The 17,801-nt window shown below is 57.2% G+C and overlaps 1 protein-coding gene across 1 annotated transcript; it reads left to right on the plus strand.

Annotated features, from left to right (window-relative positions):
* Positions 1–3,937: 3,937 nt before the first annotated feature.
* On the plus strand, positions 3,938–13,478 carry S1PR2 (sphingosine-1-phosphate receptor 2). Its single transcript, XM_055127383.1, has 2 exons — positions 3,938–4,228; positions 11,185–13,478. Exon 2 carries the CDS (start codon positions 11,227–11,229, stop codon positions 12,301–12,303), a length of 1,077 nt encoding a protein of 358 aa, XP_054983358.1. The 5' UTR covers positions 3,938–4,228; positions 11,185–11,226; the 3' UTR covers positions 12,304–13,478.
* The last annotated feature ends 4,323 nt before the right edge of the window (positions 13,479–17,801 follow it).

Genomic DNA, 17,801 nt, shown 5'->3' on the forward strand with positions numbered 1-17,801 from the left:
GCAGGCAAAGCCAACCCTCAGTTAGTTCCATGGAGTCTCCGCCCCCATCCCTTTCCCCTTGTTTCTTTTGATTTGGCCTGGGGGGGCCACACCCTCCAGTACTGGGGGCCACACCCTCCCGTACTGGGGGCCACTCCTTACTCTGTGGTTGTTGGTTGCTCCAGGTGCAGCTCAGGGCCCCAAGCAAAGAATCCTTCAGCCCCTGAACCAGCCCCCTGGCCCTGCCGTACTTATTTGTGGCTTTGGACGCCACTCCCCACCACCCAGGGACTACTTCCATTTTTATATTTTGAGGGTCACTCCTGGCAGTGCTCACGGGACTTTGCTGGCGCTCTAACCCCAGCCTCCTGCGTACAAAGCCATGTTTCACCCTTTATTTTGGTCCGGGGAGGGAGCTGTGTCGGGTCACACCCAGCACTGCTTAGGGACTTTTCCTGCCTCTGAGCTTGGGGGTCATTTTTTTTCTGACTTTTTGGGTCACACCAGGTGATGCTCAGGAGTTGCTCCTGGTTCTGCACTCAGAGCCAGAATTACCCCTGGCAGTGCTTGGGGAACCATACGGGGGCTGGGGATGGAACCCGGCTGGCCACGAGCAAGGCAAGTGTCCTCCCTGCTGTACCATTGCTCAGGCCCCCTCAGTGGTCATTTCTGGTGGTTCTCGCAGGACCATATGGGGTGCCTGGGATCAAACGGGGGTCGGCTGCATGCAGAGCAAGTGCTTGCTCTTCACCCAAACAGTTTTTTTTTTTTTTTGCACCTCTTTGTACTCAGGGATCACTCCTGATGGTGCTCAGGGGACCCTAGAAGGTGCTGGGGATTGAACCCAGCTTGGCCGCGTGCAAGGCAAGCGCCTTAAGCTCTGTAGTATCTCTCTGGCTCCTGGTCACGCTTTTTTTGGTCACCCCCAACACTGTTCAGGAGTTCCTCTTGTCTCTGCACTCAGGAGTTATTCCTGCAGTGCTGGGGGCGGGGACCATATGGGATGCTAAGGGTTGAACCCAGGTGGGCCATGTGCAAGGCAAACACCCTCCCCGCTGTACTATCACCCCAACCCCTGCCACGTTTTACTGAAGCATGATATCCCTGCAGTTGTGTGCTCCCACCTCTCCTTTGTGAGTTTCTTGGCCTGCCTGAGATTAGAACACGGTCGCACACACATCACTGGCATCCAAAGGCTCAGACAGATTCTTGGCGCGCACAGCAGCTCTGCTGGGTGGCCGCCCCCTTCACTTCCTCTCCCAGGAAACTTGCCTGCTTCATCTTCCTGCAGTGCTCCTTTTGGCCGCACACAAGCACCAGAACATCCTCTCTCTGGGCTCAGGGAGCAAGATCCGCTCCGGGCCCTCATCTCTCCTGCTGCTGAAGTGTGTCTGGGGATGGGCAGATACTGCAAGTCAACGAGCTGGTGCGCATTAAAGCCCCAGGCTCAATCCAGGGGAGCCGTGTGGTCCCCAGCCCAGCCAGAGCGACCCTGTAGAACTCCAAGCACACCAGGTATAGCCTAAAAAAAAAGTCGGGGGGCTGGAGCAATAGCAGAGCAGGTAGGGCGCTTGCCTTGCAGGCGGCTGACCTGAGTTCGATGCCCAGCATCCCATATGGTCCCCTGAGCACTGCCAGGAGTAATTCCTGAGTGCAGAGCCAGGAGTAACCCCTGAGCATCGCCGGATATGACCCAAAAAGCAAAAAAAAAAAAAAGTTGGGGGGCTGGAGCGATAGTACAGCAGGTAGGGCATTTGCCTTGCGTGTGGCCGACATGGGTTTGATCCCCAGGATCCCATATGGTCCCCCGAGCACCCTCAGGAGTAATTCCTGAGTGCAAAGCCAGTAATAACCCCTGTGCCTCGCTGAGTGTGACCCAAAAAGCCAAACAAAAAGTTGTGGGGCCGCAGTGATAGGACAATGGGTGGGGCACTTGCCTTGCATGCAGCTGGTCCAGGTTCATCTGCAGCACCCCAGATGGTCCCCCTGAGCACCTCCAGGAATGATTACTGAGGCCGGGAGTCAGGAGTTAGCCCTGAGCATCTCTGGGTGTGGCCCCCAAACAAAAACAAAGTTGCACCTGGGGCCAGGGAGAGATAGTGGCGCCTGTGAGGTGCTCATCTTGCCTATGGCAGAGTGAGTTCAATTCCAGGCCCCGCCACACAGGGTGCCCCGAGCCCCGCCAGGAGCAATCCCTGAGCACAGCACAGAGCCAGGAGTTGTAGCCCCTGAACACAGCCAGGTGCGCATCCAGAGTGCAAAACTTCAATAAACATACAAAGAGCTGTGTGTGTGGCGGGGGGGGGGGGGGGGGGTAAATATACAGATAATGAGCCTGCCGGTAGGACACGGGTTGGGTTAAAGCCCCGGGGGTGGGCGTGGTTAAGCCTTGAGCTGTGGACCCCATCCCTTTAGGGGTGGGGAGCTCCATTCCCTCGGGATTCCAAATTAGGCAAATAGTAATTCTGACTTGATTTTTCTTGGGGGGTCGGGGGAGGGGCATACCCATCGGTGCTCAGGCTTACTCCTGGCTCTGCTCAGGGAGCACCCCTAGCGCGGCCCCAGGAACCCTGTGGGGTGTCGGGATGGAACCCGGGTCGGCAGCGTGCAAGGCCAGCGCCCTCCAGGCCCTACTGTCTCTCCAGCCCCCCTCCCTAATTTCTTTTTTTTTTTTTTTTTTTTTTAATAGTTTATTTTTAATTAGTGAGTCAACGTGAGGGTACAGTTACAGATTTATACATTTTTGTGCTCATGTTTCTCCCTTACAAAGTTTGATATCCCATCCCTTCACCAGTGCCCATTCTCCACCACCAGTTAACCCAACATCCCACCCCCACTTCCCAGTCCCGTCTCCCCCCACCCCACACTGCCACTATGGCAGGGTATTCCCTTTTGTTCTCTCTCTCTGGTTAGGTGTTGTGGTTTGCAATAAAGGTGTTGAGTGGCCATTGCGTTCAGTCTCTAGTCTATATTTGGCCCGCATCATCTTTCCACCACATGACCAACAACCACATTTTACTTGCTGTTCCCTTCACTGAGTTGCCCAGAATGAGAGAACAGCCTCCAAGCCATGGTGACAACCTCCTAGTACTTATTTCTACTATTCTTGGGTGTTCGTCTTATAGTCTATTATTCTATATTCCACAGATGAGTGCAATCTTTCTATGTCTGTCTCTCTCTTTCTGACTCATTTCACTTAGCATGATACTTTCCATGTAGATCCACTTATATGCAAAAGTCATGACCTCATTTTTTCTAACAGCTGCATAGTATTCCATTGTATATATGTACCAGAGTTTCTTCAACCAGTCATCTGTTCTAGGGCACTTGGGTTTTTTCCAGATTCTGGCTATTGTAAACAGTGCTGCGGTGAACATATAAGTGCATATGTCACTTCGACTATACTTTTTGGCTTTTCTGGGATATATTCCCAGCAGTGGTATTGCTGGGTCAAATGGGAGCTCAACCTCAAGTTTTTTGAGAATCGTCCATACTGTTTTCCAAAAGGGCTGAACTAGCCGGCATTCCCACCAGCAGTGTAGAAGGGTCCCTTTCTCCCCACATCCTCTCCAACAGCGGTTGCTTTTGTTCTTTTGGATGTGTGCTAGCCTCTGTGGTGTGAGGTGGTATCTCATGGTTGTTTTGATCTGCATCTCTCTGATGATTAGTGATGTAGAGCACTTTTTCATGTGTCTTTTGGCCATTCGTATCTCTTCCTTGGTAAAGTTTCTGTTCATTTCTTCGCCCCATTTTTTGATGGGGTTGGATGTTTTCTTCTTGTAGAGTTCAACCAGTGCTTTATATACCCTTGATATCAACCCCCCCCCTCCCTAATTTCGAGTTGTCTGGGATGGGCCGAGCGCGAGCTCACCTGCCCAGGAGAGACGTGACGTCACGCCTCCGCGTGACGTCACGCCGGGCCGGTTCTCACGGGTGGGGGCTGGGCGGGGCCGGGCGGGCGGTGGGGGGTGCGGACAAAGGGACCCTGCGCACCTCCCACGCCGGCCCCCGCGCGCCCCGGCCGGCCACATCTGGAATTCATTCCCGCCGCCGCCGGAAAGGGGAGGAGAGCAGGGCGGGGCCAGCGGGGGGCCGAGGCGGCGCCTCTCCCCGCCCCCCATCCGTCGCCGGTCCCCAGCCCCGGGACGCAGCGGAGGCCGGCAGGCACCCCCAGCCGCGGCCGTCCCGGGGACGCCGGAGCCCAAGGCCCCCCTCCAGCCAGGGCAGGGACCCGGGCCGGCCGAGCCAGGTGAGCGCGCGTGGCCGAGGGGAGGCTGGAAGGGCGGGTCCCGGCCCCCCTGGAGTCTCGGGATCGGGGCTGGGGGTGGGGGGCGCCGGCAGGGTCGGGGCCGCACCCCCGCACCGCCGTCAGTCCTGTTGCATGGAGGGCGCGGCGCTCGTGCCCCGGGCCCGCGGTTCCAGGCAGCCCCCACTGTCCTGGCCGTGCACCTCCACACCCCGAGACTGCGCTCCGCGCCGTTCTCGGCGGCAGGAAGTTGGCGCCGCGGTGGAGACGAAATCCGAGGGAGGGAAGACGGTGGGCGCGGGGCTCGGGGGCCCGGGGAGTGGGTATGGGGGAACGGAGGGCGCCCCCCCGGCGGGGTCGGGCTAGAGCGCGCGGCCAATGGGCGGAGCCTCGGGGGGCGGGCACTGCCCCCCCCCCCCGCCTGCGCGCGCTGCCCGTGCCTCAGTCTCCCCGTCTGCACACACCCTCCTGTTGCCTTTCCCCGCGGGGCCTTGGCTTTTCTGGAAGGGAAAGGGAAAGTGGACGCGCGCTTCTGGCACCCCTTTTCCCCTTGGGGCCCGGCATGGGGCGTGGGCGCGGGCGCTCGGGCTTGCAGACCCCGCGGAGTCCCCCGGGGCCCCCCTTCCTCGCGCACCAGTTGACTCACCCGGGGATTTCCACCCTTGCCCCGGCTTTGCCCCTCGTCCACGGCCGCGCGCTGAGCCCGCGGTGTACCCCGCGTGCTGCTGACTCTCTCCTGCCCTCCTCCATCCCAACTCTCTCACGTCCCGGGAAGACCCCAGCGGGGCTTCCGGCGGGACGGAGAGGCAGCTCCCCAACCGCTGTTCGCAGACGCGGGGGCCTCGTGTGCGTGGCCGGCGCGGGACAGAGGAGGCGCGGCCGGGCAGTGGATACCGCGCATTCCACGGCCAGATAAGGAGGCCTGAGAGAGCGCCGGAGGGCGGGGCGGGTCCTGTCGCTTCTCCATGGTGATGCATTGCGCGTCTCACTGCGGGGGCGGTGGGTGGGGGGGCGTCTTGGACCAGTGGCATCTCCATCCTCTGCTGATTTGTGGTCCCAGGCTGAGTTTAGGAGCGTCCGCCTTGAGAATGGGGTGCCCATCGGTGCCTTGTTTGATATCCACCCATCTGTCCATAGGGCGTTTGCTTTGCACGCGGCTGACCAGGTTCGATTCCTCTCCCTCCCTCTCGGAGAGCCCAGCAAGCTACCGAGAGTATCTCCCCGGCCCGGCAGAGCCTGGCAAGTTCCCCGTGGCATATTCGATATGCCAAAAACAGTAACGACAGGTTTCACAATGGAGATGTTACTGGTTCCTGCTCAAGCAAATCGATGAACAAAGGGATGACAGTGCTATAGGTCACACGCGGTGATGCTTAGGAGTTACTCCTGGCTCTGCACTCAGGAATTACTCCTGGCGGTGTTCGGGGGACCATATGGGACGCTGAGAATCAAACCCAGGTCGGCCATGTGCAAGGCAAGCACCCTACCCACTGTACTATCGCTTCAGCACCCTATCCGTTCTTCTTGTACCCCTTTACCCACCCATCTATCCATCCCATACATTCTGAGCGCCAGGGCATCATTCCAGGACCTGAAAAGTGGCAGACTCCCTAACAGACAAATTGTGAGAATAAGGCAAGATGCGGGGATCAGAGTGCTTGGGGGAGGGGGCTCTGTGGCTGGCAAGCCACAGGTGTCCCCCAGCCCCATCCAGAGACTTTGAGACTGAATCCTGAGGTGGGGGGGTCGGAGCAATAGCACAGCGGGGTAGGGCGTTTGCCTTGCACGCGGCCAACCCGGGTTTGATCCCCGGCATCCCATATGGTCCCCCAAGCACCGCCAGGAGTAATTCCTGAGTGCAAAGCCAGGAGTAACCCCTGAGCATCGCTGGATGTGACCCAAAAAAAAAAAACCTGAATCCTGAGGTGGGGGAGGAGAGGAGAGACCCCCATTGTGGGGTCTGCAGGAAGGACATGCAGAAGGAACAGCAGGTGTCGACTTAAGAGAGGGGGCACACGGTGGCAGGAGTCAGGGTGCCCTGGGGAAAAGCAGGAAGCAAGGTGGGTCGTGGGCCAGTTATTTGGGGCCGTGGGGAGCTATGGAAGATGTCAGATGGTGTGTGTGTGTGAGAATTTTTTTTTTTTCTTTTTGGGTCATACCCAGCGATACTCAGGGGTTACTCCTGACTTTGCACTCAGGAATTACTCCTGGCGGTGCTTGGGGGACCATATGGGATGCCGAGGATCAAACCCGGGTCGGCCGCGTGCAAGGCAAACGCCCTACCCGCTGTGCTATCGCTCTGGCCCGAGTGTGAGAAATTTGTTTGTTTGTTTGTTTGGGGGCCCCACGGGGCAGTGCTAAAGCCTTACTCCTTGGGAATCTATGGAATGCTGTGGATTGAATTTGGGTCAACCACGTGCAAGGCGATCACCCTACTCACCACTGTCCTATCTCTCTGGCCACCAGAGAAATGGAGAGAGTTTTATTTTTTTAATTGAATCACCACGAGATACAAATCTTTCACCACGAGATACATCACACTTTCATGTTTGAGCTTCAGCCATACAATGATCGAACACCCATCCCTCCGCCAGTGCATATTTTCCAATATCCCAGTCCCCAGTATCCCTTCCAATCATCCCAACCCTGCCTCTATGGCAGACAGTTTCCCCAGTACTCTCTCTCTGAAAGAGAGAAATTTAAAACTTTCCCTGGTGGGGCTGGAGCGATAGCACAGCGGGTAGGGCGTTTGCCTTGCATGCGGCCGACCCAGGTTCGATTCCCAGCATCCCATATGGTCCCCTGAGCACCGCCAGGGGTGATTCCTGAGTGCAGAGCCAGGAGCAACCCCTGTGCATCGCGAGGTGTGACCCAAAAAGCAAAAAAAATTAAAAAATTAAAAAATTAAAAAAAAACTCTCTCCCTGGTTGCTGAGTGGCCCATACTCATGTGTGTGGTGTAGGATGTGTGGGGAGGGGGTTTCTAATAGCTGAAGGGAACCAATGTAAGGAGCTTGGGCTGTTAAGCCCGAATCTGGGGGGTTACTCCTCAGCCAGCCTTAACTTCCGGTTCCGGCCTCCTCCCCCTTCTGGGAAGCACTCATTTGTCAAAACTGATTTTGCAAAATTTTAGGAAGAAGGGACTTGAGTGAGTGATGGTGAGTCTCAGTTTACCCTTCTCGAGACAGCTCTGACCATCTTACAGAAAGGGAGCACGCTGTGATTTTTTTTTTTTTTTGTACACTTCCCGGGATGCGAGGGCTGAACCCATTTCTTATTTCTGCAGGAAGCGCCCATAAATCTTTCTCTTGGCCGCCAGAGTGGAGAGGGCTGATGGCCGGGACTGGAGAGGGGAGGAGGACGCTCTCGCTCCCCTCCTCCCCGCCCCATTTTTCCCACCAGCAAGTGTGCGTCCTGGGCCTGCCTCGGGGTCCTCGCTTCTCAATCAGGAGCCCCAAGAAAAGCCGAGGAAGTCAAGGCAGCCTTTGGCTGGGGGTGGGAAGTGGCTGATGGGGGTGACCGGGAGGGCAGGTCACTGTTCTGACTCTCCCCCTTGGAACGTCCTACATGGCCTTAACTTGGCTCTGGGTTCCCGCGCCTGCAAAGGGGGCGGGCCGAAGGTCTTCATAGCCAATCCAGTGCCACGAGGGCTCAAAGCTCCACTCCAATAGGCGAACAGCTCAGGCCGAGATTGAAAATAAGCCAATCAGCGCGCAGGGTGTTTGGACCTGGCTAGCCGGCCGGCTGGAACTGATGGAGCGCCGGTCCAGCCCGCTCCTGAGCGGCTGTATCAGGCAGAGGGCACCGGGGTGCCCGGGCCCTGTCCGGCAGAGCAACAAGGGGACCTCTGTGTGGTGATCTGGGGCGGGGCGGCGGCCCCAGGGGACGCTCACAAGGCTTTTCTCTGTTCCCAAACTAGGACGGATGTCCCTTCGCCCCCCGGGGGAGTAGCCCTTTCGGTAGAGCTGGGGGGCCAGGGCTCCCTTTTGAAGGGGCGACGGGGCTGGGGACCCAGATGGCTCGGCCAGCACCCCCCAGTCCACCCCCCGCCCCACCAGCACGCGCGGGCTCATGAAGAACCGGCCTAACCAGCCTTTTCTGGAACGTGCTTTTGGTGCGCATGCACACACGTGGTTCTTCTTTGGCACTTAGTTTCCCGGACACCTGGGGGAGGGCTCATCCCCCCCTTTTTTTTTTGAGCTAACGCCTGCACACTGCTGGTGAAATGTAGACGTCCCACCAGCTTCTTCTTTGAACCCCTTCCCAAGTCCCCAGCGAGCCGTCCAGCGGCTTCTCAGATTCTCTGCCCACGCGCCTCTTCCAGCACCTCCCAACCCCCCTTTGCACAGCTCAGTTTTCCTCGAAGAGGGTGTGGGGGGTTCAGGATGCCATGGCAACAAACACCCTTTCCCCTCCCCATGGGCCGCCTGCCCCTCAAGAATAGGCCTGGAGCCCAGCTGCCCCGTGCCTCCTGCCAGGATCTCCGAGCCGGGCCTCTGGAACTCCCCAGGCGCCCCCCCCTCCACCCTCTCCTGCATCCCCCACACCGGATGCAGGACTCCACCCTGTTTGTTCCAGGGGCCTCACATCTGGATTTCATCCTGGGTGGGGAGGGGTGTGTGTGCCAGGGCCCTGCCCTCCCTGCCCCTGTCTGCTGGGATCCCACTGTCTGCTGATGAGAACAGGCTGTTGGGATTCTGGCCTGAAAGCCAATAATCCTCCGTCCCCTCCCCCCAAAAATGTGGTGGAGGGTACTTAGTTCCCTTAGCATGGCACGGCATGCCCGTGCGGGGTGCCGGTTTGCTGAATGTTGAGGCTGCCCCATGCGTCACCCAGTCAGATTTACTCCCTTCCTCCCGGGAAAAGGGGCTGACGTGGCCTTGACCTCCGAGATTGCAGCTCAGGCCTCTGTCCTTAAAGATGATGTGACCTCGGGGATGTGGCACCTCAGGGCCGCCCCGCTGTCTCCCTGAGGAGACCTTATCTGGCCAGCAGCCGCCGTGGCCCCAAGGCCCAGCCCCAGCCTAAGAGTCAGGCCAGTGGGCGGTAATGAACAGGCCATGTGTGTGTATCAGCTGCTGCATCTAGCTGACCTGGGTTGACAGGCGGCAGGTCTGTGTTCTGGAAAGGAGGTTGGTTCTCTTGATTGGTGTGGGGGCTGGGGGCAGACTTCAGGGACCCCGATGGGCAGCTCTTCATGCCCTCTGAGGAAACTTCTGGCCCCTCAGGAGCCAATAGGAGATGCCACCACTGGGCTGTTTGGCCTTGGTTGCCTACTAGCTTGGAGATGCAGGAGGGGAATTGAATCTGCCAGGTTTCCCACCTGCCAGGCGGCCAGAATGGTGATGTGGGCATCCTAGGGCGCTTAGAGGGAGTGAGGAGAGATGGTCTGACATGGGCCAGTCAGAACCCGAGGGCAAGAGAGAGGGGAGGTGGAGGGACTTGCCTTGCACGGGGCCGGTCTGGGTTCACTCTCGGGCACCCCATTTGGCCCCCTGAACACCATCAGAAGTAATTCTTGAGTGCAGAGCCAGGAATAAGCCCTGAGCACCCTGGGGTGTGACCCCCCCAAAAAAATAACAACTAAGACAGGCCAGAATCCAGGCAGCAACCCTACCCTTGATTGGTCCATCTGTTGTCTTTTTGTTTTGGGGCCACACCTGGCGATGCTCAAGGGTGACTCCTGGCTCTGCACTCAGGAATTACTCCTGGTGGAGCTCGGGGGACCATGTGGGATGCCGGGAATAGAACCCTGGTGAGCCGCGTGCAAGGCAAATGCCCTCCCTGCTGGACTATCACTCCAACCCTGTTGTCTGTCTTTTTTCTTTCATTTGTTGATTCCTTGCAGTGCTCATTCCTGACCCTGGAGTTCTCATTGGCAAGGCCTGTGTTCAGCACTTAGAGTTATCGTCGCGGCTCTGACTACTTTTGTTTTCTTTTTTTGGAGTAGTCATACCCAGATGTGCTCAGGTTTCCTTTTGGCTCCCCTCAAGCCTCATTTCCGGTGGGTCTCAGGAGACCCTGCATGGATCTGGAAATCTAACAAGAGCCTTAATCCCTGTCCTATATCTCAGGCTCTAAGTAGTCATGTTAGTTTGTTTTCCTTTTGGGGCCTCACCCAGTGATGCTCAGGAGTTACTCCTGGCTCTACACTCAGAGATCATTCCTGGCAGTGCTCAGGGGACACTATACGGTGCCGGAGATTGAATCCAGGCCGGCTGTGTGCAAGGCAAGTGTCCTACCCATTGTGCTATCCTCTGGACCAAAGTCTTTTATTTTTCTTTATTTTAAAAAATTTTTATTTATTTATTTTTGCTTTTTGGGTCACACCCGGCATTGCACAGGGTTACTCCTGGCTCATGCACTCAAGAATTACCCCTGTTGTTGCACGGGGAACCATATATGATGCTGGGAATTGAACCTGGGTCAGCCATGTGCAAGGCAAATGCCCTACCCGATGTGCTATCACGCCAGTCCTGATTTATTTTTAGACCACATCTGGCAATGCTAAGGACTGGCTCCTGGCTGTGCACTCAGATCACTCCTGACAGTTCTCAGGGGACCCCACTGGATGTCCGGGATGGAACCCGGATTGACCACATGCAAGGCAAGCTACCTTCTCTGCTGTGCTATTTCTCTAGCCCCAGAGTCTTCTTTTTTTTTTTTTTTTTTTTTTTTTTTTTACTTTTTGGGTCACACTCGGCGATGCACAGGGGTTACTCCTGGCTCTGCACTCAGGAATTACCCCTGTTGGCGCTCAGGGGACCATATGGGATGCTGGGAATTGAACCCGGGTCGGCCGCGTGCAAGGCAAACACCCTACCCACTGTACTATCGCTCCAGCACCCCCAGAGTCTTTTATAGGGTGTCCCGCCCCCCACGCCCCCCTTTCCTGCCCCCCTGCCTGGGGTGGGACTGGAACTCAGGCCCACCCCCATCTGCTGCCTTTTCTCTCCACAGCGCTGACAGCCCCATGGCCCCGGCTGGCCGCTGAGCCCCACCATGGGCACCCCGTACTCCGAGTACCTGAACCCCGGCAAGGTCCAGGAACACTACAACTACACGAAGGAGACGCTGGACACTCAGGACACGCTGTCCCGCCAGGTGGCCTCGGCGCTCATCATTGTCCTGTGCAGCGCCATCGTGCTGGAGAATCTGCTGGTGCTGATCGCTGTGGGCCGGAACAGCAAATTCCACTCAGCCATGTACCTGTTCCTGGGGAACCTGGCTGCCTCGGACCTGCTGGCCGGCGTGGCCTTCGTGGCCAACACCTTGCTGTCGGGGCCTGTGACGCTGGGGCTCACGCCCATGCAGTGGTTCCTGCGCGAGGGCTCTGCCTTCATCACGCTGTCCGCCTCGGTCTTCAGCCTGTTGGCCATCGCCATCGAGCGGCACGTGGCCATCGCCAAAGTCAAACTGTACGGGAGCGACAAGAGCTGCCGCATGCTCCTGCTCATCGGGGCCTCGTGGCTCATCTCGCTGGCCCTGGGCGGGCTCCCCATCCTGGGCTGGAACTGCCTGGGCCACCTGGAGGCGTGCTCCACCGTGCTGCCGCTGTACGCCAAGCAGTACGTGCTCTGCGTCGTCAGCATCTTCTCCGTCATCCTGCTGGCCATCGTGGCGCTCTACGTGCGCATCTACTGCGTGGTGCGCTCCAGCCACGCCGAGCGCTCCGGCCACGCCGACGTGGCCGCCCCGCAGACGCTGGCGCTGCTCAAGACGGTCACCATCGTGCTGGGCGTCTTCATCGTGTGCTGGCTGCCGGCTTTCAGCATCCTGCTCCTGGACTACGCCTGCCCCGTGCGCGCCTGCCCCGTGCTCTACAAGGCGCACTACTTCTTCGCCTTCGCCACGCTCAACTCGCTGCTCAACCCCGTCATCTACACGTGGCGCAGCCGGGACCTGCGGCGGGAGGTGCTGCGGCCGCTGCGGTGCTGGGCGCGCGCCGTGGGGGCGCAGGGACGGCGCGGGCGGAACCCGGGCCAGCGGCTCCTGCCGCTGCGCAGCTCCAGCTCCCTGGAGAGGGGCACGCACATGCCCACATCGCCCACGTTGCTGGAGGACAATACTGTGGTCTGAGGGGGGTCCCCGGTTGAGTGGACCCGGTGGTAGGCATCTGCCTCCCCTCCCCCATGGCGGGGCGTTTTCGTGGCCACGCACCCAGTTCCACCCCTTGGTGGAGCTTGGCTCAAATGCTTTGGACCCGGGTCAGCAGGCTGAAGCATGGGCCCCCCCCTCAGTGTGCAGCCTGATGGGGACGGGGCCCCCAGAACTGGGTCCTGGTGAGGCCTGTGGGGGGGGGACCCAGACAAAGGGGCCGAGAGAGGGCAGGCAGGAGGGACATTAAGGGTGAAACCAAGTCACCACATTTCACCCTCCATCCTGCACCCACTTGCCCCTGTGGAAATCGACTCCTCTGCCACCTTTTCCCATTTAACCTGGAGCCACAATTCCCTGGGGGAGCCCCAACACCCCCACCCCTGAGCCCCAACCCACAGTTCCTGAGACACCCCCCCCAGCTTCCAGCTTCCCTTTCATATCGCCAGCCGTCATCGGTGTCTTCTTCCCTTTCCTCTTGCTCCACCAGCTGCCGGCAAACCGCAAGGCGGTGTGTGTGGAGGGGGGAGCTGAACCCTGTTCTCAGACCTCATTGGCCAATTGCACTATTTGGGGCACAGAAGCATCACCCAGGGCTGGAAAAACCGGTCCCCACCGCTGGGGAGGGCTCAGGCCTCCAGCTGGAGCCGGTGGAACTTGACAGAGTTCTTGTTGGGGGATCAGGTGGGGGGGGAGCCATTCACATAGGAAGCCCCCCAAAAGCGGCCCCCAGCCTCCTCGGTCCTCTCGCCCCCAGACAGGTCCCCCCAGCAGGCATCCTGCACCCTCACCACGTGCCTCCTTTCAAGTTGTATTGAAAATGAAGCATGGGGGTGGGGGCATCGGGGACCCCCACGGGATGCCCCCCAGCCTCCCCGAGCCCCCATCCATCGCCGGGCGATGTCCTGTGGATCCACGTACGGTACAAACAACTATTTATGTGTGTCTGTGTCTGTGAGTCTGTGTGTGTGGGTATTACTGGGGTTCTGCCCCTACACCCCCAACAGTACCCCCAAAACCCAAACGGATGCTGTTGTGTCTTCTTATGTCTGTGTTGCCAAAGGAGGTTCGCCGGGGGCGGGGGGTGGGGGGAAATTCCTTTCCAGTGGCCCATCACCCCGCCAGAGAGCTGAGTGTCGCCCACCTCGGCTCAGCACTTCACCCCTCAAAGTGATTGAGCAGCGGGGCATGGGGTGGGGGTCTGGGGGGCGGTCACTCGCTTCCTGGAGATCTCTCCAGGCCCAAGAGCCAGCCCCTGGCTAATAAATGGTGTCATTCTCGTCCAATGATTATTGTCTTTGCAGAGAACCCCACCCTGACCCCCTCGGCTGGGGCTGGGGGGCTCCTGATTGCTTCGCCGACCTTCCCAGCATCTGTCCTCAGCCCAGCGCTGACTGAGGGAGGGTGGCAGAGCCTCCCTGGCTGTCCCTTCCCTGCCGCACTGTCTGGCTGCGCCTATAATTAACCAGCGCCTGGGGCCTCCCTGGCTTCATGCCCAGGGCTGGAGGCCCCAGATTCAACCCCGGCACCCCATGGGTCCCCCGGTCTCACCAGGGGCGGTTCTAGGAGCCTCCAGCATCACTGGACCTGAGGCCTGAGCCTTTGGGTTTGAGTTATTGCTGGCACTGGGCACCCTCAGAAGAGGGGGTGCCCCCACCAAAACAAAAACCAAAAGAAAGCCAGGCTGGAGAGACATGGCTCAGAAAGGCTCTTGCCTTGCCAGTGCCCGGCTGGGTTCGATCCCAGGTGCCTCGGGACAGCGGAATGCGGCCCCCACACAGACAAGCTCGGCTGGTAGTGGGTTCCCTACTCCATGCAAATCCAAGTCCCGTGCTGGGGAAGTGGTTCAAAGGTCTGGAGCTGCTGCTCTTCATGTGGCAGCCTCAGATGGGGCGCCGGGGGTCCAACCCACGTCCGCTGTGTGCAAGACAAGTGCCCCGCCTGCTGTCCCCTCTCTGGCGCCATCCATTTTTCCACTTTTAAAATAAAACGTCAGGGGCCAAAGCAATAGGACAGCGGGGAGGGCTCTGGTCTTGCACGCAGCTCACCTAGGTCCGATCCCCAGCATCCCATAGGGTCCCCCGAGCACTGCCAGGAGGAATTCCTGGGCGCAGGGCCAGGAGTAAGCCCTGAGTATTGTGGGGTGGGGACCAAAAACAATGACAGCCAAAGGCATCGAGATGCCATTTTGATGGTCCTTACCAGAAAACACAATTGGTGTCCAAATCCCCCCCTTGCCTTGTTTCCTTTGGAACATTTTATTTATTTGATCAGACTTCACACAAGGACCTTTCGGGAACCCTTCAAGTTCGTGAGTCTCGGCACTATTGTTAAGTCTTCTCTTTTTATTTTTTCTGTTTTGGGTCACACCCGGCGATCACAGGGGTCACTTCTGGCTCTGCACTCAGGAATTACTCCTGGTGGTGCTCCGTGGACCATATGGGATGCTGGGAATCGAACCCAGGTCTGCCTCGTGCAGGGCAAACGCCCTACCCTCTGTGCTATCGCTCCAGCCCCAACTCGATCTTTTTTTTTTTTTTTAAACAATTCATTTAACCAGGTGAGACTGATTTTATCTGGTTCAGCAGGATTGGCCCTGGCCAGCCCCCCACCCCCAACTACCACCACTCATTTTTCTATTTTTTGTCTTTTTTTGAGGGGAGGAACAACCAAACCCAGGGACCTCTCGTGGCTCTGAGCTTGCGTCACTTATGGCAATGAACCTCTGCAGGGCCGGGGATTGAACTTGAGGCCTCAGCATGTGCACTAGATCTTTCAGCCATCTCCCGATCCTTGCTCTTTTCCTGACTGGGAAATTTGGTGAGAGGGAAGGCTTGGGAACCTGTGGGGAGCAGAGGCTGGACTCACCATAGACGCTGGATCTGACTCCCACCAAGATAAAGAAGGGCTGGGGAGGGCTAAGGAAGACCCCAGTCCATTCTGATTTGGGGGAAATGGAAAAGGAACCCAGTGGCAGGCCGAGAAGGGGCCGTTCACCCAGAGAAGTGGTGGTGGACACAAAGTCTGAGATTGATGAACAATCCCAGAAGTGGCGAGACCTGGTGAGCTGCCTCCTACTCCAAAGCTTCCAGAAGTTTCTTCTCCTGATTTTTTGTTTTATTTGGGCCACACATGGCGGTGCTCAGGACTTACTCCTGACTGTGTGCTCAGGCGTCACTCATGGCGGTGCTTCGGGGACCCTCTGGGGTGCTGGGATTGAGCCCACGTCCGCCGCGTGCAAGGCCAGCGCCCTCCCACTGTCCTGCATGTCCTCATCGCTCTGTGTTCATGCATAGCCCGTGAGATGTTGAGTCGGCCCAGGCTCACTGGACCCTAGCATGGAGGTTCCTCAAAAGGTTCAAAATAGAACAGTCTTGTGATACTCCTTCTGGGCATTTATCCGAAGGAAGTAACAAGGAGTGTCTGGCAGATGAGGCTGCAGCATTCAGTTTGTTGTTTTATTGGTGGTGGGGCAGGTTTGAACCGCAGTATTCCTGGCTCTGTGGTCAGGAGTGACCCCTGGTGGTGCTCAGGGGACCATTTCCTGTCTTGGGATTGGGATTGAGTGGGAGTTGGCTGCCTTCAAAGCAAGCATCTTGCCTCTGTGCTCTGTCTCCAGCCCCTGCTACATCCATTGCAGAATTGTTGACAGAAGTTGAGCATGGGGATCTGGCAAGATAGTATAATGGGCAGGGCATTTGTCTTGCATGCAGCCAACCCTGGTTTGCATCCTCAGCACCCCATAGGGTCCCATGAGCCCTACTAGGAGGAGTGATCTCTGAGCGCAGTGCCAGGCATAAACCCTGAGCACTGCTGAGTGTGGCTCCGAAACAAATGTCACACACAAAAATAAAAAAGATGGGCCAGAAGGGTGAACCACACAAAAAAAAACAACAACAAAGAAAGCTGAGATGTGGAAGAATCTGTCCATCAACAGACAAGACACGCCCACCTGCTGGAATATTACTCAGGCACAAAGAAGGGAAGCTTGCTCTTTACAATGCATCCAGGGTCCAGTTTGTTAATTGTGGGGAATTATGGACCAGAGAAATAGCACAGTGGGTAAGTCACTTGCCAGACATGTGACCCACCCCGGTTCAATCCCTGTCACCACGTATGGTTCTTTGAGTACCAACTAGGCATTGCTCCTGAGCACAGAACTGGGAATAATCCAAAGTGTCACCCCAGTCCCACAAAAAAACCCAAATCGAACAATCCAAGGCTTCCACCCACAAAACATGTTCTAGCCTGTGACACTGTCCCCCCAGCTAGGACTCTGTCTTGAATAAGTGCCAGTGCTTCAGCTGGGAACCTCTCTGACTTTCCATTTTCTTTTTCTTTTTTTTTTTTCTTTTTGAATCACACTGGGCGATGCACAGGGGTTATTCCTGGCTCTGCACTCAGGAATTACCCCTGGCAGTGCTTGGGGGACCATATGGGATGCTGGGAATTGAACCTGGGTCACCTGCGTGCAAGGCAAACGCCCTACCCGCTGTGCTGTCGCTCTAGCCCCTGACTTTCCATTTTCAACACGCTCCTTTGGGGGTGAATTTTCATCTGCAAGAACATACTCAGAGGAAATAGTGCCGTTGCCTTGTCATTTCCTGGTGACTAAATCAGTCTCTTCACAGTCAGGCCAGCTGTGGCCCTCTTGAGGACATTTGGCAGCACTCAGAAACTTTAATGTTTCAAAATTTATTTCAGGGGGTGGAGAGCTAGTATGGTAGATAAGGCACTTGCCCTGCACCCAGCCTATCAGGGTTCAATCCCCAGAACCCCATAGGGTTCCCAAGTCCCGTGAGGAGTCAGCCCTGAGCACTGCTAGGTGGGGCCCCAAACCAAAAACTTGTTATTTATATTATTTTTTGGCTATGCCTGGTCAACGCAGGCCTGGCTCCTGGTCTGTGCTTCGGAATCATTCCTGATCAGGCTTAGGACCCTATGGGGTGCCGGGGATTGAATCTTGGTCTGCCACATGCAAAGCAAGTACCCTACTTGCTGTCCTTTCTCTCTGGCCCTAACATACTTTTTTTTTCTTTTTGGGTAACACCCGGTGATGCACAGGGGTTACTCCTGGCTTATGCACTCAGGAATTACCTGGTGGTGCACAGGGAACCATACAGGATGGTGAGAATCGAACCCAGGTCGGCTGCGTGCAAGGCAAATACCCTACCCGCTGTGCTATCACTCCAGCTCCCCCCCAACGTACTTTAATCAGTTTGCTTTGGGACCACACGTGATGATGCTCAGGGCTTGCCCTGGCTCTGTGCTCAGTGCTCACTCCTGGTGCTGCTTAGGGGATTCTGGGCCATGCTGGGGGTTGAACACTAGTCAGCTGTATGCAAGGCAAGCACCTTCCAGCACTTTGACTAAGAATGAATGGGCCCCACACATCCGTGTCCATAATGCACCGGGGATAGAGCAACGGCACATGCCCTTTGGGCTTCTGTGAAAGCAGGTGGTTCCAAACTCCATGGTAC

Source organism: Sorex araneus, chromosome 2, assembly GCF_027595985.1.
Source record: "Sorex araneus isolate mSorAra2 chromosome 2, mSorAra2.pri, whole genome shotgun sequence".
NCBI lineage: Eukaryota > Metazoa > Chordata > Mammalia > Eulipotyphla > Soricidae > Sorex > Sorex araneus.

Bases quoted from the DNA above. Each gene is read 5' to 3' on its own strand.
- S1PR2 (XM_055127383.1), top strand. From the start codon at position 11,227: ATGGGCACCCCGTACTCCGAGTACCTGAACCCCGGCAAGGTCCAGGAA.